Here is a 25,040-nt window from a genome sequence, read left to right on the forward strand (position 1 = left end):
AAAGAAAAAAAAAAAAAAAAAAAAAAAAAAAAAAAAAAAAAAAAGGATAGAGATAGCATATCTGGTCATTTTTTCTGTGGTTGGCACAATGTTTCTTTTTGTTTATATTCAGACATAGTTGTGGAGTGGTTTTGTTTTTGTTTTGACCCACCGTGGTCACAGAATGGCCTTGTCTGAAGTTGGTGTTCTGTGAAATTGTTAAGTGTTCAGCAACATCCTAGTTAATAGCGCCAGCTGGCTTCCCGCCATCATGGGCTGCATTTATTTTCACTGTGTTTCACATTCCTTAAACCCTCCCCCAAATTACCTAACAGATGCTCAAATCCTGTAAATTCTTTCCAACACCCTCTTCCCAAGACGTCCCGCTGTTTCTCCACAGTGTACCACCCTCCTTGCAAAACCATAGACCCAACTTTGTCCAACTACAGGAGTGTTCTCGACGGTCTTTGGCTCGAGCCACAGTAACAGCTCCCTAAAGGGTCACTGCTGTTGTTAGGTCTCAAGGGAAACTACATGGTGCACCCAGAGCGTTCAGGCTTCATAAACAAGTATTTTGAGGCTTCCCGACAGCTGCCTCTGGCTTGTTTAATTCTCCTCAGGAGACGCCTTCTCTCCTAAGAGAAGACAGGGGAGATACTTTGGTTTCTGACCTACCACGCAGAAAACCAGCCGTCAAATTTCTTATGAAGTAAAAACTGACTTGCGCGCCTCCAGCTTCAACTCAGAATTTCTCAAACACCAGGACGCCCCAGGGGCATGCGGGAAACTAAAGCTCCAGCGGGTTCATATGACTCGGTATCTAACACGCTACCTTAACCCAGGAGGAACGGCCCCCAATTCACTCTACAAGCAGCGCAGAACATTCTTAAAGGCTGAGGTAATGGTCACTACCAACAACCGAACCTTCTTCCGCTTGCCGCTCGCTCGAACATCGCGACGGGTCGCTGGTCAGCTGCCGCGCAAGCGACAGCGTCTTATAGACTGACTACAAGTCCCGGCATGCCTGGCGGCGCAGCGCCGCCTGATAACTCGCGCCACACGAACCACGCCGGGTTGGTTCTTCTGCGCGCCTGCGCCTGGCGAGCTCTGCGCAGGCGCATTTCCAGCCTGGAGGAGAGGGCGGGGTGTCGTTCCCTTTCGCTGATGCAAGAGCCTGGTGCGGTGGTGGAAGAGGTATCGGCAGGAGCAGCGTTGCCGCCGGAACCTGGGGCTGACCCGTCTGACTTCCCGTCCGAGCCGAGCCCACTAGAGCCGCAGCCATGTCTGGAGACGAGGTGAGGGCCTGAGCCCGGCGCTAGGGCTAAGGACTGAGGCGGGAAGCAGAACCCATTCCAGTGTGGGAGACCGGGCCTGCGGCCTAGTAGCCGGCCGCCGCCATGTGGGGCAGCCGGGCCTAGACGGCCCGGAGCTGCGGAGCCGGCGAGGACTCCGGAGCCGCAGGCTTGGCCGCAGCCCGCTTTCCTCAGGGCGGTGGCGCCGAGGCGGACCTCCTGCTGTGGTTGGCATTTCCGGAATGGAGAGCACACGTTGAGTCGCCCTCCCTGAAGGGGCTCGAGTGCCCAGTTAATGCCCCGAATGAGACTGGGGCTGGTGATCCCTGCATTTCTTTCTGCTGGGCACTGCTGCCCCAGCTCGCCTTCCTGGGTGCCGCGAGGAACCTCTCTTGGCTTGATAGAACGCCCTCGTTAAAACTTTCTAGGCTGTCTTGTCGGGGCTGGTATCCCGCCCTTGTTTGCCTTCCTAGCATTGTTTTTTAAAAAGACGATGGGGTGATGGGCTTAGAACGAGAGAAAAATATCCTGCAGCCTCAGGAAGTGACTAGCCTTCCCGGAAAGTTTCCAGGCTAGCCCCCGAGCTTCCCTTAACAGAGGGCTCCCAGCGACTTGAGCGGGAAGTCCGGGCTGTGAAGCTGGCTGGATCTTTTTCTACCGTGGTGCTTGGATCTCACCGCATTTCCTCAAATCCCTTTCCCCCAGATTTATTCTAGTCGGTATAACTTCTAAAGACTTAAAATGAAGTTGATGTTAAGTACTCGCAGGTGTTGCTTAACATTGGGGGAGGCCCTGACCGGTATTGAGGATTTCTTAGGCAGTAGGAAGCCTCGATCACAAGGGCAAAGGAATGGTCGAGAAAGGCCAGTAAATGTGCCCACAGGAAGTGGAATATTCTTCTGTTAGAGTTAAGGGGTGAACACTTGAAGCACTAGTTCATGGAGGGCTGTGAAGACGAAGTTAAGGAATTGAGAATGTATTCTGAAGGGGATTCCAGTCTCTTACTTGGTTCTTGCAACAGTCCTGTAAAATAGGTCTACTGTTATGCCCATTTTAGAGATGAAAAAACTGAGGCTCTCTGAGTTGTATAATGCCCATGATCAAAGACTAAGTGGCTGAGCCAGTGGTAAGATTCCAGATCTGTGCAATATTGCTTCCGTGTAGATGACTAGGAGGATCTCAGTAGCTTAGAGAAAGTTTGTAGATGGTCCTTAGCGGTTATGATAGACATTGCTCTAGGCTGCTGTATTTCAAAAGTTCTGAGAGTGGCAGTATTTCACACCTATTTTGTTTCTACTCATTTTTCAAATTTCTCATAACCTTTGGCAAATACTGCACATAGTGCAAGAGTCCGTGGGGTGTTACTCTGTGTATGGTCAACTACTAGTTGACACACAAGGTAGAAATGGGGCCATCAACATAGTGACTTGGAGGGCTAGAGGGATCATTTCTATCAGTAGGATCAGGTTTTGAAAGAAGGGGAGTATGACTATATTACTGATGGATGAACAGTTTTGTGAAGTAGAGATGGCAGAAGCAGCATTTCAACATAGGACTTTGAAAGTCAATAAAGTATTAAGCAGTTTGGCACTTAAGTTGACAGTACGACTTCGTTTTACAGGAAACCAGGGCTGAGGGAGATTAACTTGTCCAAGATCACACAGAAAGCAGGACTGGAACCTTGGTGTTTGGCTTCTATTCTGCCAGATAGAAGTTAGGAGTAGAGGGAGAATAGAATAGAATTTGAAGAATAGGGTGTAGAGTCTGGTTCCTCTAGTGCTGTTGACTAGATAAGTGTTCTTAGGCCATTTCCTTTTTTTTAATTTTTTTAAGAGACGGGGTTTCACCATGTTAGCCAGTCTGGTCTCGAACTCCTGACCTCAGGTGATCCACCCTCCTTGGCCTCCCAAAGTGCTGGGTTTACAGGCATGAGCCACCGCACCCGACCCTTAGGCCATTTCTTTAACTTCTGGCTACTGTACTGACTTTCGAGGATAAAATCTGTACTTGAAAATGATATATTAACTGCCAGGGACTTCCCAGAATGCAAGTAATCTTGCCTGGTGGGTCAGTCTAGAGGATTAAAGAGGCTACTATTAAAAAATAATTTTCTGTTTTCTTCATATTTCTGGGTTTTTTTTTTTTCTTATAAACTGCACACATTTCTTTTTAAACCTGGCAATTAAGCCAAAAACTCACCAAAACATAAAACCCTTTTCAACCTAATGGAACTGTGGTTTTATTTTTATTTTTATTTTTTTTTTTGAGTCAGGGTCTCACTCTTGTTGCCCAGGCTGGAGTGCGGTGGCACAATCATAGCTCACTGCAGCCTGTGTCACCTGGGCTCAAGGGATCCTCCTGCCTCAGCCTTGCAAGGAACTGGGACTACAGGCGCATGTTCTTACACCTGCTAATTTTTAAGTTTTTTGTAGAGATGAGGTCTTGCTTTGTTGCCCAAGCTAGTCTTGAACTCCTGGCCTCAAGCAGTCTTCCTGCCTTAGCCTCTCAGCTTGGAACCACGATCTTTAGAAAGCAGAATCCTAGAAATATGGCTGCTACCTGGTAAGGGAAAAGAAAAATCCCCTAATCTATAGGCATTCACTATTTTTCAGACCATTTTTTAAAAGCAGCATTAATAATTAATGCTTGCTTGCTTACTACTAGGCCCCATTCATAAGGTGTCAGAACATTGATTTTTCATAAAATGTGGTAAGGTGTTTTGGCAAAAAGAAGCTTTAAAAAAGTTTTTGGTTCAAAATGGGATGTGTGTTGTATAAAGTTTATGAAACACAGAAAAATACAAAGAAAAATCTCAGAATCTAAATCTCAGCTACTTAGAAGAAGACTTAGACCAGGAGTTTGAGGCTGCAGTGTGCTATAATTATAATTGAGGTTAGCCACTACATTCCAGCCTGGACAACATAGTGAGACCCCTGTCCCTAAAAAAAAAAGATCTCACAATCCTATCACACAGAGATGGCAACACTTAGCATTTGTTCTGGTCATCCTTGGAAGGAACTTTTAGATCAATGCTTTGCTTCTCTGTGGGTTCTTTTGTGACTCACACCTGCTTCTGGGTGTAGTATGACTACAAAGGTGATTTCTTGGGTAAGGTATAATCTATGAGAAGAGACTTCTAATTTGATGAAGCATTTCAGGGTAATTTTAGCTGGTATACCTTTTCTTTGCTCTCTCCAACCAAACGTGAGAAGTTGAAAATAGAAAATTTATGCTTTTGAAGGCTTTGTTGTGAACCTAAAATATAACTGAAGTGATTCTGTAGTTTTCCATAAGTGCACTGTCAACAGCTATTTACTTTTCAAATCCAAACTAGTGTCATAAAAGAAAACCCATTTGGAGTGTAGTCAGCTTATAATTTGAAAGTCTTATAATGAAAGTCTTAAAAAGCCATGATATTAGTCAAGACTGATATGGGCTTGTTCTTTGGGGAGTTCTGCTTTGGGTACTGCTTTGGGATCCCCGCTCCTTGTTTGTAAACTCTACTTTGCAGGATGGTATGAATAAAATTAGGCAATGAGTTGTATGTTACATATCCAGACAGTAATTGAGAGAGATGTTATTTCAATGTATGATTCCAACATGTTTATTATCCTTTATAAGGCTACAACCAAACTGTTTACCTGTAGAACAAAATAAGGTTTTTCAGGGGATAAGAAGGCACTTATGAAGCTGTCCTCTGGTGATATCAGGATCCTTTCCATCTTTGGTCTGTCTTGATGAATAATGGTTAAAAGGCAATTAATATTTTAGGGAACTTGATGCTTGAAAAAAATGCAATAAATGGCTTGTAATCCCTTCCAGAACCAAATTTATAGTGTGTAGAGTTTTGTCTGTCCTTTTGCCAAGTCTCCCTATTTCAAGAATGAGGATGAAATGTAGCTAACTTCCCTGTAATACTGCTGTACTCCTTGTAGGGCGACCCAGAGCTCAATAGTAGATCAGCAGTGGGGGACTCTTTCCTCTTTGCTCTTCTGTCTTGGTAGGGACACTTCTTTAAGTTAGCCAGATAATATTCTTCAGACTGACTGCATTTCAGATTTAATTATTTATAGAATTGGGTCCTTGTTAAAGTTGGAAAACATATTTGAAAATGCTTTGCAAATACCATACTTCTCTACTGGGCAGGGACAGTAACTATATTACCTTATTACAGACTATAGCTTGGTTTCAGTCTAGTTTCCTTAATGAACTTGGAACATAAATAAGTTTATGTTAGAATCCATTTTGGGAAATTTTTGAGAGTTTTATACGTTTGGAAAATTAGAGCACCTGAATTGATGAAATTTCAGTGATAGGAATCAAGAGAAAACCATGCTTTGTGAATGGTAAAGTATTATATAAATTGCAGTTGCTAATATTTATTTGAGTACTTATGTGCCAGGCACTATGGCAAGGGTTTTATATTTACATACTTGTTTAAGCCCCCCAGTAACCTTGTATGGTTTGTCGTTCCGCTGCTTGTCTCCATTTTACATATGAGGTGTGGAATAACATAAGTACAAGCCATAGTCAGAACTTGAATCCAGTCAGATGGGCTCCAGACTTGTGCTTTTATTTATTTATTTATTTTTGGTTGTTGTTGTTGTTTTGTTTTGTTTTTTGATATTTTTATTTATTTTTTAAAGACGGGGTTTCACCACGTTGGTCAGGGTGGTCTTGAACTCCCGACCTCAGGTGATCCGCCCGTCTTGGCCTCCAAAGTGGTTAGATTACAGGCGTGAGCCACCACACCCGACTGGCTTTTAAACACTTTACTACTACACTGTTGACAGCAGATTGTTGGGCAAAATGCTGAATTTAAGCACGGTGTTAATAGAATGTAGACAGAGATTGGTAAGGGGCTTAGGAAAAAAGTATTTGAGATTTGAATTCAGTTCTGTTTGACTTCAAAGACCCTGTACTTTCTACTCTGTCAGATGTCTGCCCTGTATGTTGTTTAAACTATAATGTCTAAAATAACTTTGCTTTAAGTGATCAGTGCAAGCAGATAGTCTACAAATTAAAACTTATTCTATAGTGGACATTTAGGTAAAAATAAGATAATTTGGGGGTGAGGCATGGTCCTCACACCTGTGAATCCTAACACTAGGAGGCTGAAGCTGGTGGATCATTTGAGCCTAGGAGTTTAAGACCAGCGTGGGCAACATGGTAAAACCCTGTCTGTACTAAAAATACAAAAGTTGGTTGGGTGTGGTGGTGCGCATCTGTAATCCCAGCTACTCAGGAAGTTGAGGTAGGAGGATGGCGTGAGTCTGGGAGGTCAAGGTTGGAGTGAGCTGAGATCATGCCAGGGCACTCCAACCTGGGCAGTAGAGCCAGACCCTGTTTCATTTAAAAAAAAAAAAAAAAAAAAAAAACCTTTAACATTTCATAAACAAAAAGCAGAGTAAAATGTTTATAGAGGTTTCTGTTACTCAGAGATTTGCTATATGAAGAATTGCTGATGGATTTTCTTTTATTTATTTATTTTTTGAGACAGTCTCACTCTGTTCCCAGGCACCAGGCTGGAATACAGTCGCGCAATCTCGGCTCACTGCAACCTCTGCCTCCCGGGTTCAAGCAATTCTCTTGGCTCAGTCTCCCAAGTAGCTGGGACTACAGGTGCACGCCACCACGCCCAGCTAATTTTTGTATTTTTAGTGGAGATGGGGTTTCACCATGTTGGCCAGGATTGTCTCAATCTCTTGACCTCGTGATCCGCCCACCTCGGCATCCCGAAGTGCTGGGATTACAGGCTCAAGCCACCATGCCTGACCCTGGATTTTCTTGAAGATTGTCTGAACTTCAGGATGAAGTTAAATTTTTTTTGTTTCGTTTTTTCTTTGAGATGGTGTTTTGCTCTTGTTGCCCAGGCTGGAGTGCAATGGTGTAATCTCGCTCACTGCAACCTCCGCCTCCCAGGTTCAAGCAATTCTTCTGCCTCAGCCTTCCAAGTAGCTGGGATTACAGGCATGCGCCACCATGCCTGGCTAATTTTCTATGTTTAGTAGAGATGGGGTTTCTCCATGTTGGTCAGGCTGGTCTCGAACTCCTGACCGCAGGTGATCCGCCCACCTCAGCCTCCCAAATGCTGGGATAATGGACATGAGCCACACAACTGGCCAAAAAAAATTTTTTTTTAAATCAGGGCAAAAGTCTCTGAAGTCTCTCTGTAGCAGCCCCATGTTACCAACCTTGAATAAAACGTTGTACCCCTGGCCAGGTGCAGTGGCTTACACCTAGAATTCCATTGCATTGAGTGGCCGAGGTAAGAGGATTGTTTGCACCTGGCAGTTCGTTATCACCCGGGACAACAGAGTGGACAACGGGGAGACCCAGTGTCTACAAAATAAAAAGCTTAGCTGGGCATGGTGGCACATGCCTGTGGTCCCAGCTACTTGGGGGTTGGGGTGCTAATATAGTAGGATCACTTGAGCCCAGGAGGTTGAGGCTGCAGTGGGCCGTAATCATGCCAGTGTACTCCATCCTGGGTAACAGTGAGACCCTGTCTCAAGAAAGAAAAAAAAAATTTATACCCCACTTGGGTATTATTTTCCTATATCTATAAAGTAAGAAGCATAGCATAGGTTGCTGCAAAAGTCCCTTCTCTAAATTCCATGGTTTATTCAAATGCCCAAATTTGCTCATGAAACTGAAAGTGAAGTCTCTTGTGATACTTTACAAATGGAAAGACATATACATGTTTCAATTCCCCCTTTCCCCGACCCCTGATGTTTTGTTCAAGAAGGTTGGGTGGACAGTTTATTTTTTGATAAACTCCCCTTTGATGTTTTAGTGTATCATACACTCTTTTACTTGTAAGAGTATGCATTTTGAGGATAAAGCATATTTGGAATGTCAACGTCATTAAAAACAATCACTTGATCCCTTTTTTTTTTTTTGTCTTCTGAACAGATGATTTTTGATCCTACCATGAGCAAGAAGAAAAAGAAGAAGAAGAAGCCTTTTATGTTAGATGAGGAAGGGGACACTCAAACAGAGGAAACCCAGCCTTCAGAAACAAAAGAAGTGGAGCCAGAGCCAACTGAGGACAAAGATTTGGAAGCTGATGAAGAGGACAGTAGGAAAAAAGGTTAGTGGTTGATGTGAGAGAGTTACTGTTGTCCTAGAAGCCCTGGTTCTATCAGTGTTTTGACTTTCGTATATGCAGTGACCTCTCAGCCTGCTAAGGTTGTTTCAGTGAAGTCAAGGCCATCAGTAGTCTCTGTGCAATGGACCTTTTCAGATTTCTGATAGGCTGGTTGCAGGGAAGTTGCCATTTAATTCATGCATTGCAAAGATGATGAAACCTTGCCATTCCAGAACTGGTTTTCCAGTTTAACTGGTCAGGTCTCTTCTCTAACTTGAATGGTAGTTGTATTTGAATGTAGGCAGAAAGAAATAAGGTAGTTTTGTGTCTTAGCAAGTCTGAAAATGTGTATGAGAGATTAAAATTATAGCCTTGAGTGCTTGGGGTTAGACACCAGCTTTAGTTACGTACCTCTGTGCTGTAACATAGGCATAATTTGACTATTAGAGAGAGAGAAATGATTCTATGATTATTTGTGTCTGTTGAATATAACACTGTGCTGGGATAGAGATAGCTGACATTCATTGAGCATCTACCCTGTGCTAAGTGTCTTCTACATGTTTAAAACAAACTTGGAAAGTAACTCATTCCTGTTGTCATAAGATAAAATGGATTTGTAAGTAGTTTCTTGAAAAACTTTGTAGCAGAGGGATCCTAAAATATTTCAAGTTTATAACATGGCAGATCAAATGGAAAACTTGAACAGAATCTATTATTACTCAATAACAGTAGGTAAAATTTCACTGATACTTGTATTTACTGTGCAGCCTTATTTTAATGTGAAATAATTTGTTAGGCCTTTCGATGATTAATTGAGTCAATAAAATGTTGATAGGCAGTACAAATTAGGTGAACAAGGCATAGCCTCCTAGTATCTAGTAGGGAGATAGATTAGATAAGCAAGCTGGTAATAAGTACCTCAGTTGGGATAAGCAGAAGATACTATCCAAGCACTCTGGGAATACCTAACCCAGTTGTGGGAAAAGGTGGATAAGCTACCAGAAGGCTTTGGTAGAAGTTATTTAACCGAGATCCTATAAGATGGACTTAAGGGGGCCCACAGGAAAGGTTTGGAGGTGAGGGACCTCACATATATTGCACTAGAACCTGAAAGTAGTTCAGTATGGTTAGAACCAGGGATTGAAGGGTGGGAAGTGAGGAAGACAAGAAGCAGAAGTAGGAGATAAAGCTGGAGAGTTGGAAATTGTGTTAGAGTTCTGACGTTGTCTTGGGAACAGTTAGGAGTGGTATGGTCAGATTACTAAATAAATATTCTCGACATGGTCTCCTAACCAGATTGTTCCTATAGATCTTTGAGATGACCTACCATTTTGTTTTTCAGAACCATAACTTTTGTGATTGTGGAGGGACTAATTAATAATCTTTTCTGGTGACTTGATTAATTGCTGAAATATGTTTGTGTAACTCATAATGTGATGCTTTGCCTTTTAGTTGTTAATAATTATACCTTGGTCTTTCTAGATGCTTCTGATGATCTAGATGACTTGAACTTCTTTAATCAAAAGAAAAAGAAGAAAAAAACTAAAAAGATATTTGATATTGATGAAGCTGAAGAAGGTGTAAAGGTAGTATTGCTTTCTTGTTGAAGGTAAAATTTGACCTCTTGCAAGGTTGCTAATGGCTGTTTCCCTCCCTTTGACTCATCTCTGACTAGCTTTGCTTTTATTATTAGCACTTAGTTGCCACTGGTAGGGTCATTTTCTTAAGAGTGTGTCTGACTAGGTATCTTAAAGGGACTGTGGTTCAAGGAATTTAAATTTAGGTCTTACATATTGTATTGTGTGCCATCAAGATGATAAAAAAAATATCCCTTGTGTTTAACCATGCTGAGATTTTTGGCTGCAGAGAGATATTTCTATGAGTGAGAAATACTATTGAGCAAATATTCCTTTGGTTTCTTCTGTTCAACTTTTGGTAGCATATTGAATATACACAAAATTCATATGTGTACCTCTAAGCAGCAAAGAATGAATGACAGTGGTGGTTGGTAGCTGATGACAGTGTGGCCTGTAGGCAAACCAGAGCACTCAGGCCAGTTTTATGGAGTTCTCTGATCTTGTGGGTACTTGAGACCCTGTGAATCTTATTACTGAATTGATTTCTAATGAAAATATATGGAAATTCTTTTGGACAGGGAGTAACAGGTGGGCAGGCAGGTGAATATGAGGAAGGGTAGGTGGATGGGTGACAGGGGAAGGAGCTGAAGATCTGTTCTCCTCCCTAGAGTTCCATTTTAAAGACCCTGCCTAGGAATCACTTTAGCAGAATCCACACATCTATTTATAAAACCCAAAATAATAGCAATACACATACACACACAGAGAGAGAGAGAGAGAGAGAGAGCACACACAACAGGAACATACACCAAATGTCTCGTTTTGTGCCCTCTAAAAATTTTCTTTGGTAAGTAGTTTATTTGCTCAAACTCAAGTGATTAAGGTATAGCCACATGTAGCAGGAAACGTATACAGTAATTCATTGAGTTTTAGAAATAATGTCATAATTTTATGACTTAGTTAATTCAGTAAATATGTTTTAGTGATTACAGTGAGTCAAGCATCGTGTGCTAATTGCTAGAGTACTGAAATTTCCTGTTTGCAGAGATATTTTAGTTCAAGGATAATTTAGAATCCTTGAGAACAAGCTGGTTTTGTTTGGATTCATGTTGTTTTCTCCCTGTTTGAGCATTCTCTTTTCCTTCTTCTATAGAGAAATTGAGAAAAATAATCAGATTATACTGAAAAATGGGATTTAAATATCCTGGATAACAGGGTGACACAGAGATGTGCCACAGAAAATCTTGGTTAACAAGGCTTTGTTGGTTGATTCCTCCAGCAGCTTTTATCAGGAGATTCGCTCTGAATAAGTGCTTGAATACTGTTTTTGAAGTCAGAACGTAAGAGGGCATTACAGGTATCCTGGTCATCAGGCAAGGCATGGACATAATAATTTGTGTTTTTGAGATCTTGGGCTACTCTGTGACCTGAATTTTCAGACCATCACAGGGCTTTTGAAAACCCTTGAAAAATACTTCTTGCAGACTGGGTGTGCTGTCTCACACCTATAGTCCCCGCACTTTGGGAGGCTGAGTTAGGTACATCACCTGAGGTCAGGAGTTCAAGACCAACCTGGCCAACATAGTGAAACCCTGTCTTTACTAAAAATACAAAAATTAGTTGGGGTGGTGGTGTGCACCTGTAGTCCCAGCTACTCAGGAGGCTAAGGCAGGAGAATCGCTTGGACCCAGCAGGTAGAGGTTGCAGTAAGCTGAGATTGCACCACTGCACTCTAGCCTGGGTGACAGAGCGAGATTTTGTCTCCAAAAAAAAAAAGGAAAAATAGGCCAGGCACAGTGGCTCGCACCTGTAATTCCAGCACTTTGGGAGGCCAAGGCGGGTGGATCACCTGAGGTTGGGAGTTCGAGACCAACCTGATCAACATGGAGAAAGCCCGTCTTTACTAAAAATACAAAATTAGCCAGGTGTGGTGGCACATGCCTGTAATCCTAGCTACTTGGGAGACTGAGGCACGAGAATCACTTGAACTCGGGAGGCGCAGGTTGTGGTGAGCTGAGATTGCACCATTGCACTCCAGCCTGGGCAACAAGAGTGAAACTCCATCTCAAAAAAAGAAAAAAAAGAAAAGGAAAATACTTTTTGCCGTTCTCCACCTCCTGCTGGAGGTACTTCCATACTCTTGGCATCAGTATGGAAGTAGATCTTACTGGAATAAAATTAATAGTGTAGTGCTAGAAGTTGGCTAGTGTGTGCTAATCTATATTCAGCATTTCTAAGTTCTTATTTATTGACTTAGAAATTAGGTCAGTATCTGGTTTCCTGTTTGTATAGTATGTAGCTAATACCATGGGCAGATTGGTCTTGATAGCCACATATGGCACTAAAACTACAAAGCTAGATTTGGGATCCCAAATCTGAACTTTATTTACTCCCAGCTATTCTGACTTTTCTGCTGGTAAGATTTCTGAAATAACTGTAGCTATTCCCCCAGTTCAGCACACATAAAACAGATATTAATTGATGAGTAAGGTTGACAGCACATTTCAGGATAGGGAGCTGGATAAGCTGGTGGAGGGAAGGAGAAATTAGAAAGCTGGAAACAGACTGGCCTTTTCTGCTCTTCTGGGATGTTTATGACTCATTTCTAGGTTTTAATATGCCCTGTTTACATACATGCCTCTAGCAACTAATCTTGGGGTCAAGCTTCACTGTCTCCATTTATCACTTGATCCTAATTCCCCATGGCTTCTGCCTTTCCCTCTTTGATAATGTCATTTATTGGACTGATGCCTGAAGACCACGCCACAGACTGGTGCCAGGCTGACTGTGGTATAACAAAAATAAATATTTGGTCTTTGTGTTCTTGGCTCACAACTCTTAAAATCCTTGGAATCTCCAAAGTGGTAAGAGGGTGTTTGGTGTGATAAGAGGGTCTTTAGTATGCTAATGAGATGACTGGTGGCTGGGGATCCCTAGATAGCTTTAGGATGGGGCTGGTCACCAGAAAGACAAAGCTATGATTAGAGGGTTGGAAATTTTCGATGGTCCCCCTGACACCTCCATAGAGGGAATGTCTAGAGATTGAGCTCAGCCATTAGTGGCTAATAATGTAATCAGTGATTGGGCACGGTGGTTCACGCCTGTAATCCCAGCACTTTGGGAGGCTGAGGTGGGCAGATCACAAGGTCAGGAGTTCCAGACCAGCTTGGCCAATATGGTGAAACCCCATCTCTATTAAAAATACAAAAATTAACCAGGCATGTTGTCACGTGCCTGTAGTCCCACCTACTTGGGAGGCTGAGGCAGAAGAATCGCTTGAGCCTAGGAGGCAGAGGTTGCAGTGAGCTGAGATTATGCCACTGCACTCCAGCCTGGGCAACAGAGCGACATTCCATCTCAAGAAAATAATAACAACAATGATAGTCATGCCTGTGTAATGAAACCCCTAGACATGGGTTGGGAGAGCTTCCATGCTGGTGAGCACACCAAGGTGCTAGGAAGGGGATGCCTGGTATGGCAGCTCCATGCCTGCCTTCCTTGCCCTACCTCAGCTCCCGCCCCCATACCATGTCTTATGCATTGCTTATGTTTAGCTGTTTCCTGGTTGTATCCTTTATAATAAACTGGCAATAGTAAGTACTTTCCTGAGTTCTATGAGTCATTTTAGCAAATTACTGACTCTAGGTGGGGAATGTGGGAACTTCCGAGTTTATAGCCATGTTGGACAGAAGCAGGCAGCATGGGGACCCAATAAATGGTGACTAGTTTGTGAAGCGAGGGCAGTCTTGTAGAACTGAGTCCTTAAACCTATGAAATCTGATAATAACTCTGGATAGTGTGTGTCTGAATTGAACTGGAGGACACCTAATTGGTATTAGAGGGTTGGTGTGGAAAAACACCACATATTTGGTGTCACCTGGAAAAATCTTTCCTAATAACTGTATCAAAATCACTTACAAATTTCTTTAAAATACTCTTGAACCCTGCTCATGCTGAAGATCATCAATCAGATTTAAACTTGAAGTGTCTCAAGTGATTATTTTTTTTAAGGCAGTTTTACCCTTGTTGTGCAGGCTGGAGTCTGGTGGTGCGATCTTGACTCAGTGCAACCTCTGCCTCCTGGGTTCAAGTGATTCCTCCTGAGTAGCTGGTATTACAGGCACCGGCCACCACATCCAGCTAAGTTTTGTATTTTTAGTAGAGACAGGGTTTCACCATGTTGGCCAGGCTGGTCTTGAACTCCCGACCTCAAGTGATCCACCTACCTTGGCCTCCCAAAGTGCTGGGATTACAGGCATGAGCCAAGGCGCCCAGCCTCTGACATGATTCTGACAGTAGCCTGGTTTGGAAACAAGGACAATAATTATAAGATCCTAAGGCTGAAGAATAAAGAAATGAGAGAGAAGTAAAGATCCCACAAATGTCTTGAAGAAGTCACAGTTTAGCTGGGCACAGTGGCTCACGCCTGTAATTCCAGCACTTTGGGAGGATGAGACAGGCGGATCTGCCGAGTTCGGGAGTTCGAGACCAACCCAACCAACATGAAGAAACTCCATCTCTACTAAAATGCATTTAATCCCAGCTACTCAGGAGGCTGAGGCAGGAGAATCACTTGAACCCTGGAGACGGAGGTTGCGGTGAGCTAAGATCGCGCCATTGCACTCCAGCCTGGGGAATAAGAGTGAACCTCTGTCTCAAAGAAAGAATTCAAAGTTTAAATGGCAGAGTCTCTGTGAGCCAGTTTGGTCCATCTCTGACAGGAGTTTCTTATTTGTAACTTCAGTTTAGAATATGTGATTTTTCCCCCCCTCCAAAATAATGTCCCATGTCATTTTTATAAAAGAACAGGCTGGGTGTGGTGGCTCATGCCTGTAATCCCAGCACTTTGGGAGGCCAGGGCAGCAGGATCTCTTGAGGCCAAGAGTTTGAGACTAGCCTGAGCAACAAAGCAAAGACTTCCTTGTCTCTGCAGAAAATGTAATAAAATAAATAGAAAAGAATAGTCCCAGTATCAAATGTTCAGACTCATCTCAATTTCTTAGGATCTTAAGATTGAAAGTGATGTTCAAGAACCAGCTGAACCAGAGGATGACCTTGACATTATGCTTGGCAATAAAAAGAAGAAAAAGAAGAATGTCAAGTTCCCAGATGAGGATGAAATACTAGAGAAAGATGAAGGTAATGCTGAGGACTCGGCAGCCCATTTGTAGGTTACTCAAGCCTTTGGCCTAGTCTCTTTGATGGGGGAGGGGAGTGCTTTAAAATTTTTTTTTCTTGCCCCTTATTTCTATTGCCTGATAATGGAAGCTGAAAGGAAATAGTGTCTAGCTTGATAGTGGCAGTTAAAGAATTTGTCAATTGTGATTACATTAAAAACATACTGATTCAGGCTTGGAAAAATTACTGATTTTAAAATAATTAAAAGTTGGCCGGGCGCGGTGGCTCAAGCCTGTAATCCCAGCACTTTGGGAGGCCGAGGCGGGTGGATCACGAGGTCAAGAGATCGAGACCATCCTGGTCAACACGGTGAAACCCCGTCTCTACTAAAAATACAAAAAATTAGCTGGGCATGGTGGCGTGTGCCTGTAATCCCAGCTACTCAGGAGGCTGAGGCAGGAGAATTGCCTGAACCCAGGAGGCGGAGGTTGCGGTCAGCCGAGATCGTGCTATTGCACTCCAGCCTGGGTAACAAGAGCGAAACTCCGTCCCCCCAAAAAAAAAATAATAATTAAAAGTTTTAAAATGTTTTGTTTACAGCTTTGTTAGTTTTTAAATGCCATAGGGTCTTTAGAGAAGTTTAGTCTGTAGGTGGGTTTTTAATGGATGTCGATGTTTCCTAAGCACTTAAAACAGTTGGACTCTTTTTCCTCTAGTTATTCTAATGCATTATTTTATCTTTGGTTTGTTAAATTAAGAAACTTTTCAGTGTGTTAGCAAAAACTCCTAATTAGAGAGGTCTCTATTAAGGGTCTTTTTTTTCTCCTTTCAGATTACAAATGAGAGTTTTTCTTTTTTTTTTTTTTTTTTTTTTAAAAAAAAAGGTCTTTTTTGAAAGTCATAACATCCCTATTTTTATGGAAAAGGGTTGTGAGCTTTGGTTTCTTTATGCTTAAGGCTGTTGAGAATGCAGCTGTGGAAGGGAAGATAAATGTCTTTGAAACTTCATTTTTCTAGGCCCACTCCCACTTTTGTATTATAGCAGGGCCCACCCCTCATTCTTAAATCTTTGTTATTTATAGCTCTAGAAGATGAAGACAGCAAAAAAGATGATGGCATCTCATTCAGTAATCAGACAGGCCCTGCTTGGGCAGGCTCAGAAAGAGACTACACATATGAGGAGGTAAGACAAAATCTGTTGTGAAAAGGGGCTAAGCTATTCACTAATGCTCAAGGAAGAGCAAGATAAATCTTCCTTGAATTGAAAGGGCCATTAAAGTAATGATTGATGGTGAAACAGATGCAGAGAGGTCACACAGCCAGTGCACAGCAATTCCTGGTGTGTACCTGTGGGGCAGCCTGCCCAGAGTGCGGCAGTCATTGTAGTAGTACTCACTATCCCCACCTGAATTCGTGGACTGCTGAGGGTATGCAGCCCTCTAGAAATCAGGAGGGCAATAGTGACAGAGTAGCTAATTTGGGGCCAGGATAGTCTGGAGTTTACTCGTTTGGGCTTTCCTGAATCTTTTCCATGTGTCATGTACTTTTCCCATAGAAGCAACAGAATGAGTAGTTGTTCATTCGTTTCACTTTGGATAAGGAGTTGCTGAGTATCAATAATGAACCAAATGCTGGCTGGGGATGAATCTCTGCCCTCAAAGAACTGCCAGACTTGTAGTAATGCATGTGTATATTTAATAAGAAGTGACGTATTTGCTGTTAAGCAGTGTGACTTAAAGGGGAACTTTATACTTCTATAGTTACCAAGCATGTTCATGAATACTACTTTATTTTTATAGCTGCTGAATCGAGTGTTCAACATCATGAGGGAAAAGAATCCAGATATGGTTGCTGGGGAGAAAAGGAAATTTGTCATGAAACCTCCACAGGTCGTCCGAGTAGGAACCAAGAAAACTTCTTTTGTCAACTTTACAGATATCTGTAAACTGTGAGTTGGTTAATGGAGTACCTTCATCCCAAATACCAGATTCTCAATGCAGTTTTAAGAATGTTAAATGTCCTTATTGTCCTTATCTGTTAAAAGTCACACTGCGTAACAGCAAATACGTCACTTCTTATTAAATATACACATGCATTACTACATGACTTTATTAATAGATGGAAAGAATACACAGGAGTAGGGATTGAGGGAGTTCACAGTTCAAGTCTGTCAGTTGTTTCAATTCATAAATCTCAGGGCTTTTTAAAAAAAAAATTATTAAATATAAGGTCTCGCTTTGTCCCCAAGGCTGGAGTGCAGTGGAGTGATCATGGCTCACTGTAGCCTCAATCACCTGGGCTTCAGCAATCCTCCTGCCACAACCTCCCAAGTAGCTGAGACTACAGGTGGACACAACCATGCCCGACTAATTTTTGAGAGTACAGGTGCACACCACCATGCCCAACCAGTGTGTGTATGTGTGTGTGTGTGTGGAAATGTAGGTCTTACTGTGTTGCCCAGGAGAGCTTGTTTTATTAGTGCATCCAGAGGTGAGAGAAATCAACTCATGCTGATCCATTGAGGTTGGATCTTAACTAGATGTAGTGAAGAGTGAGAAGGCTGAATGTAGTCCTCAGACAGGAGCCTTGGGAGCCCAGGGAGTGGAAAGGCTCATCAGTCAGTCTAGGATAGGCCTCTAAAGCAAGCAGTGAGCTCAGGGGAAGTGGCTGAATTTGGTGCGCCTCTTCCTTGGATGATCATTGCCAGGACACATTTGATGAGATTGCAGCTTTCTTAATTACCATCACATTCTATGCCAGAGTCAGCCCTAGCTTACTGTCCAGGAATGGCTTTTCTCTGAACTTCTCATTTGCATGTTTTCTGGCAGGTTCCTTAGGGCAACCAACCTTATCTATTTGTTGGTCAGTTTCCTAAGTGATATATGCTTGTTGTAGAAAAAATGGTAAACACAAAAGAGATAATACTCAAAATTTTACTACCCGAGATAACTACTTGTTTTCATTACTTACATATATTTAAATAGTTTAAATTTTTTTGCTAATGACAATAGTAGTATATATTCATTGTAGAAAAATTAGAAGATAAAGACATGTTAAAGAAAATGAAAAATCATCTGCAAAGTCCATCATTAAGAGGTAGACAATTTATCATAGATTAATATTTTGATGTTCAGTCAGTTTTATGTACTTTTTAAAATAAATTGCTATCATACTGGTTTTTAACCTATTTTTTCAATATATTGTGAAAGTTTGACTCATGTCATTAGTCTGAATAAGTGTTTTAAATAGCTATACAGCATATTCTAACAGTTCCTTAAGTTGGACATGGCTGTTCCCAGGTTTTTATTATCAGAGGCAAAACTTCACCAAACATCTTTATACATACATCTTTGTAGTAGCTCAGAATAGAGCCTTAAGACAAGATGAAATTGCTGAGTTAAAAGGAATGGATATTTTTATGGCAAATATTAGCAAATTGCTTTCCAGCAAGGTTGTGCCAGTTCATACTCCTGCCAGCGATGTAGAAGCTTACCCACTTTATTATATTTTTACCAGTTCTCACCAATCGCATTTTGGGGAAAAATAGCTTAAAAATTGTTATAGTAGCGCTTGTTGGAATAAGTTCAAACAGTGCCATAGTATAGATTTAAAAAATGAAAATATTGAATGGCATTGCTATGTATTTGCGTTTATTTTATATTTGTATGTACATTTTTTCTTTCTTTTTTTTTGGATATTGACATCTTTCTAAAAGTAGTACACACCCTTGAATGGATTTATTTAACCACTGCCCTAATTGGTGAATATTTAAGCTGTTTTAATTTTTCTGCTGTTAGCCTTCCATGGAATGCTTCTAGACATACACTTTTAATGAAAATTTTAAACAGGAAATATATGTGGATTAACATATATATTAGCTTGTTTGATAACATCCCAGTATCCATCACCTAGGTTTGGTATATGTTGAACTTTTGACACATTTGCTTGAGATCTCTTTACTTTGTTAAAAAGAGGGTTTTATGCTATTTTATGATAGTCTCAAGAACAAAAGAAAAAAGGTGGTTTAATAGTTATAATTAAGGCCACTTTTGTTTCTTTTCCTGGTCCCTTTTTCCTTCCTAAAGGAAGTTGTTATTCTTTAATGTTGGTGTTTATGTTTTCCATCCTTGTTTCTAGACACTTACTTATATGTATGTAGTCATGAAATGTAATACAGTGTTAATGGGCATTGAAGTATAAACAAATGGTATCTGGCTCAGCACACACCTATAATCCTGGCTCTTTGGGAGGCTGTGGCAGGAGAATCATTTGAGGCCAGGAGTTCCATACCAGTCTAGGCAGCATAGTAAGAGCCCATCTCTACACAGAAACGAAATAATTAGCTGGGCATAGTGGCACATACCTATAGTCCTAGCTACTTGGGAGGCTAAGACAGGAGGATTGCTTGAGCTCAGGAGTTTGAGGTTACCGTGAGCTGTGATCACTGAACTCCAGCCTGGGTCACACAGTGAGACCCTGTCTCTTAACAATAAAAGAAGTGGTGTCATATACTGTATCTCTATTTCAAAGTTTAAATAAACTATGCAGTGAAATTCACCTAATAGCTAAGTAATCACAGATCAAAATAGTGAACAGAATGATTTTTTAGAAGTTTGGTGAGAGTTCCTTGAAAGATAAGGTTTATATATTTGATTTTCTTTTTAGATTACATCGTCAGCCCAAACATCTCCTTGCATTTTTGTTGGCTGAATTGGGTACAAGGTAAGAAACTATGTATGTTTACATACAGTACTACTGGACATTTCATAGGAACCTCTTGAAAAGGATATGTAACATGCTTAGAGAAAACATTCACCTGATTATTAGAGAAACTTTTAGGCCAGGGGAGGAATGAAATCACTTCATTTCTGTGGGAGAGCTTGGCTGTTTAGGAATAGGGGACAGAGCTGACATCTGAACAGGTCTGCTGCTGTAGCAACAAGAGGACCACAGTACTGCCATGTTTAGACTTTCCTGTTACTAATTGAAACTTTTGAGTCTTTTTATGGAGCAAATATTAGATTTTTAGGGGAATCGATTTTCTTAAGTCAGACTTTTTGTTTTCTAAATTGATAACAGGCTATTGAAGAAATACAGCTAGTAAGTTGATGAGTGGCACAGGAGAAACCATTGAAACAGGAATCTGTGATGAAATAGCTAGTTATCTGTCTTTAAGGCGCACCTTTTGAAGGCACTGAGCAAGTCCATTCCTATTCAGGAAGGCCAAGATCTCATGGAGCCCATGCCAATGAGTTTGACTACTATCTGGAAGCCTAATGTCCCTTTAAAAATAAGTAATGTAGAGTAGGTCATGATAATGATGACTAATGCATAGAGTACCTCTTGTGTGCCAAGTGCTTTTTTGAGTGCCATCTCAGTCTTCACAGCAGATCTATGAAGTAATATTCCTGTCTTCACGTTTGGAAACAGGTTTAGTAAAGTGATGTTGTAGTTGATCACATAGCTAGTTAGTGGCACGGTCAAGATAGGTACAACTCAGGTCTGTCTGTCCTTGCAGTTTGATCACCACCTAGCAGGCTTGATACCTGTGCCTCACTGGTAGTACAGAGATAATTAAGGTGTTCTCTTCCTACTGTCTTAAAACTTGGGATTTGCTACACTTAATATGGGGCTAAGGTGTAATTTACTTGACCGTGGTGGATAGTAGGCTCTGTTATAGAATATGAATTTGTTACCATCATTGTTTATTTATAATTTGCACAAACTAATGAAGGAGCAAAAGCTAGTGTTGTTTTTTTCTACTTCTTAGAATAATCTACAGGTTTTGTAGAGGTGGGATAAACTATTATAACAAGTTGTGGCCAGTAAACTTATGGTCAGTAGGTTAAATGGGTTGTTGAGAAAACTCTATTTCTTTTGACAATGAATGAAAAAAAATTTCTACATCAAGCATTGGAATCACTGTAACCTGGAGATTAAGGGTTACAATCTATAGAGGATGAAATTTAACTGTGCCTGACCGAATTTTGTTGTTTCACTGTATGATTTATAATTTTGAATGAATGATAATATCTAGCCCAAAGCTTTGCTTTCTCTAAAGTGCTTGTCAACGGTTTATCATTAAGTACCATTGACAGCTGAGGCTTGTGATTCAACTGTTTTTTTTTTTTCTTGAAATAGCTTTATTGACAACTTACAAATTTAAAGTATACAGTCTAGGGGAGTCTCACTTGGATGTCCATCTCTCTCATAACAGATAACTATTCTCCTCTCTCTTTTGTCTTTTTAACCTCCACCCTAAAACACCCCCAAAAAATAAAAATAAAATCTGCAATCCAGTGGTTTTTTTTTTTTTTTTTGGGAGATGGAGTCTCACTTTGTTGCCCAGGCTAGAGTGCTGTGATGTGATCTCAGCTCACTGCAACCTCTGCCTACCAGGTTCAAGCAATTCTTCTGTCTCAGCCTTCCCAGTAGCTGGGACTACAGGTGCACACCACCATGCTTGGCTAATTTTTTTGTATTTTTACAAAAGAGACGGGGTTTCACCATATTGAACAGGCTGGTCTTGAACTCCTGACCACAGGTGATCCACCCGCCTAGGTCTCCCAAAGTGCTGGGATTACAGGCATGAGCCAACATGCCTGGCCCCAATGGTTTTTAATATGATCACATATTAAAATTAATATGTATTACTACCACAGTCAATTTTAGCATATTTTTATCAACTATACATTTAACCATGACTGAATCAAAATATTTGGTGCTTAGAATTTTAAAAAACAAAAGTAGGCCGGGCGCGGTGGCTCACGCCTATAATCCCAGCATGCTGGGAGGCCGAGGCAAGTGGATCACGAGGACAAGAGATCGAGACCAATCCTGGACAACATGGTGAAACCCCGTCTCTACTGAAAATACAAAAAAAATTAGCTGGGCATGGTGGTGTGCGCCTGTAGTCCCAGCTACTCAGGAGGCTGAGGCAGGAGAATTGCTTGAACCCAGGAGGCGGAGGTTGCGGTGAGCCGAGATCGCGCCATTGCACTCCAGCCTGGGTAACAAGAGTGAAACTCCGTCTCAAAAAAAAACAAAAACAAACAAAAAAAACAACAACAAATGTAGCCCCTTTCATGTTTTCGTGCTCTCTCCTCTCCCTTGCTTTACATATGGTATGGATTCAGTAAAACTGTTTTCTCCTTTGTTGGATGGACTGTCACATACAAGGAATCAGCTTGTTTTAGACTTATCTGTTATCACGAGAGGCTTAATTGGATTTGATATTAGTATGGGTACCTCATTAGACACCAACTATTTAATTAAAAATAAATTTTGAGGCTGGGCGTGGTGGCTTAGACCTGTAATCCCAGCACTTTGGGAGGCCAAGGTGGGAGAATCACTTGAGTCCAGTAGTTCAAGGCTAGCCTGGGCAACATAGGGAAACTCCTCCATCTCTACCAAAAAAAAAAAAAAAAAAAAAAAAAAAAAAAACCTAGCAGGTCGCAGTGGGGATTGCCTGTAGTCCTAGCTACTTGCTAGGCTTAGTGGGAGGATTGCTTGAGCCTGGGAGAGTGAAGGTGCAGTGAGCCATCATCGTGCCACTGCATTCCAGTCTGGGTGACAGAGTGAGACCCCTGTCTCATAATTAGATTTTGAGAAACCAGCTAGTATAGCACCGGTCCTAGAGTTTATCCTATGCTGCTGAACGTATTTTAAGTTCATTATGTATAAAGGTGCTGGCATTTGGTTCCTTTAGTTAAAAACAATAATAATGGAGATATATTTGTTTTCTTTCATAGTGGTTCTATAGATGGTAATAACCAACTTGTAATCAAAGGAAGATTCCAACAGAAACAGATAGAAAACGTCTTAAGAAGATATATCAGTAAGTGTGTAATTAATTTCATTAAATCATTGAAATGTTCTCATCAGGCTGCAGTGTTGTAGGGAGAGCCATTTGATTACAGTGAGAGGGGAAAAGCTGACCATAAAAAGATCAGAAACGAAATGATAGTGAAAGGGAGGTGGCTCTTAACTGCTAACTAGGGTTAAAGGGAAAGATTTGGATTTTTTAAGAAAGCCCAGCTGATTGAAGCTGCTGGTTGATTGTAGGGCTAAAAGCCAAGTCAGAGAAACCTGCCTGTGATTCAGGCCTGGCCTTGGTCCCCTTTTGTTCCTAATTATTTATAATTGGCATATCTGTTAACACATTTGAGTGGCTTTCCTATAGACAGAACCAAGAATAAGCAAGCTGGCCGGCTTCCCTATATTCTGGGGCATTGAGTATTCAACCCATGTTTTAGTACCGGAAGCATCACAGCAGATAGCTTTGTGGTTTTTTTACCCCTAGAATAGCTAAGCTTCCCTGATCTGGGTGCTCAGGTAAAGTCTCCGCCTGGGCTTGTGGAATTCATTGTAGGAGATGTATTTAAGAGGGCAGAAACTTCTCTACTTCACTGCGGCCACCAGGTAATTCTGTATGTTGCTTTATTTACAGAGGAATATGTCACTTGTCACACATGCCGATCACCAGACACAATCCTGCAGAAGGACACGCGACTCTATTTCCTACAGTGCGAAACTTGTCATTCTAGATGTTCTGTTGCCAGTATCAAAACCGGCTTCCAGGCTGTCACGGGCAAGCGAGCACAGCTCCGTGCCAAAGCTAACTAATTTGCTAATCACTGATTTTGCAAAGAGTGTTGTGGAGATGTGGCTGGACAGGTTTGCCATCAGAGTGGATATACCATTATATTGAAAACAAGATAAAAAGGCTGCCAAGTTCTTTGGCGAGTGGTTGGTCTGAAATCCTTGCAAGACGCTGACGCTCAAGCTGTTGACATACTCGTTGCCTACTTTAACAACTGTCAGAGAAACGTGATATGGGGTAAGGAGGTGCTTTTTTAAAATCGTTCATAGACTTCTGTAAAATGCAAGATAAATTAAAGTTATTATAACAGTGATTCTTTCAATTTGGTTTGTCCTTCAGTTTTCTTTTCTATAAAAATTGTCCTTGGTGAATTCAGCAAAAAACCAACCAAATAAGTTTGTGCCTGGGCTCTTACGAAGTCTCTGTATGCTTGTCCTGAGAAACTGGACAATGGCAGGCACTTCATCTGGGCAGCCATTTCCCTTCCCCACTTCTCTTGAGATACATAGTTAAAGTAGACAGGGATTCCCACACAAGTGTGGTGGGACCTTGAGACTTGGGAGGACTGCTGTTTTCAGTGTCCAGGGAATGACTCCATAGATAGGAATTCTTTTCCATATGTGAGGATGGTTGCTACTACCTCACTGCCAAGCCCTCCTCCAGCCGTTACCACGAGGGAATACCAGGTGCTAGGTACCCTCCTTCCTTGTTGGCCACTAAGAGGTCTTAGAAACATAACCTGTAAATGTGTCTTGTAACTGGTACACTAAGATCCTAGTTGAGCAGCTCTGTTGGTGAGGAATTTGAGGAAGCAATGTGTGTGCGATTCAGGGAACTACTCCAAGAGGAGGAGTCCAAACAGGGATGCTAGAGGAAGCTTTCCTTTTTCCTAGCCAACTTGTGTTCTGGGTTTGAAAAAAACCTGCAAATGCTTTTCTATTTTCTGATTTAAAATAGAAATCATAATTTTGAATATGACCATGAGAAACCAAGAATTGCTGGTTGTGTGGTGCTCTGCTTCCTGAGGATTTGGCTGGAAGGGGATTCTCCACTGGCACACAGAGGAGAAGGCCACCTTACATGTCTGCTGTGATCTGCCTTGCTCTCACTTGCTGAGGATAATGGCATACACACTGCTTCTCACTTTCTTGTTGCCAGACTTCGTACTGAGCAGCCCAGGAGCAGTCACTCAGACCCGAATGTCTTGACCATGTTGTTTTTAATCACTGTGACCTTTAAAGTACAGGCCAAGTGTTGTCAAATACCTTGGCTGAAACAGTGGAGGGTGGTGGGTAAAGCAATAGAGGGTGCTTTCCCTCAACCAGTAGTTCCTCCTGAGGGAACCACACACTGGCTGAGCTGCCACCAATTGCCACGATGAA

General features: G+C 41.6%; 2 protein-coding genes across 4 annotated transcripts in view; one reads left to right on the forward strand and one right to left on the reverse strand.

Moving 5' to 3' along the window:
* ASIP (agouti signaling protein) overlaps nt 1-1,079 on the reverse strand; it is a 193,065-nt gene extending 191,986 nt beyond the window's left edge. Inside the window, exon 1 of one of the 2 annotated variants that reach the window (XM_032295221.1) lies at nt 904-1,079. The gene's annotated coding sequence lies outside the window, so the exon portion shown is untranslated. The other variant, XM_032295222.1, reaches the window with a different exon arrangement.
* Nucleotides 1,080-1,097: 18 nt separating this feature from the next.
* On the forward strand, nt 1,098-23,980 carry EIF2S2 (eukaryotic translation initiation factor 2 subunit beta). 2 transcript variants are annotated; one of them, XM_032295217.1, is made up of 9 exons: nt 1,098-1,274; nt 8,187-8,364; nt 9,844-9,947; nt 14,942-15,077; nt 16,139-16,239; nt 16,856-17,004; nt 19,722-19,778; nt 22,808-22,893; nt 23,506-23,980. In XM_032295217.1, exons 1-9 carry the CDS (start codon nt 1,260-1,262, stop codon nt 23,679-23,681), a joined length of 1,002 nt encoding a protein of 333 aa, XP_032151108.1. In that variant the 5' UTR covers nt 1,098-1,259; the 3' UTR covers nt 23,682-23,980. The 2 variants fall into 2 exon arrangements, with proteins under 2 accessions (XP_032151108.1, XP_032151110.1); XM_032295219.1 differs by lacking the exon at nt 22,808-22,893.
* The last annotated feature ends 1,060 nt before the right edge of the window (nt 23,981-25,040 follow it).

Source organism: Sapajus apella, unplaced genomic scaffold (genome assembly GCF_009761245.1).
Source record: "Sapajus apella isolate SASKATOON/1434 unplaced genomic scaffold, GSC_monkey_1.0 scaffold33, whole genome shotgun sequence".
Lineage (NCBI taxonomy): Eukaryota > Metazoa > Chordata > Mammalia > Primates > Cebidae > Sapajus > Sapajus apella.

What these genes read in the sequence shown, in the direction of transcription:
- EIF2S2 (XM_032295217.1), top strand. An exon ending in AGAGGACAGTAGGAAAAAAG is followed by an intron (nt 8,365 to 9,843) that starts GTTAGTGGTTGA and finishes TGGTCTTTCTAG; the next exon opens with ATGCTTCTGATGATCTAGAT. An exon ending in AAGCTGAAGAAGGTGTAAAG is followed by an intron (nt 9,948 to 14,941) that starts GTAGTATTGCTT and finishes TCAATTTCTTAG; the next exon opens with GATCTTAAGATTGAAAGTGA.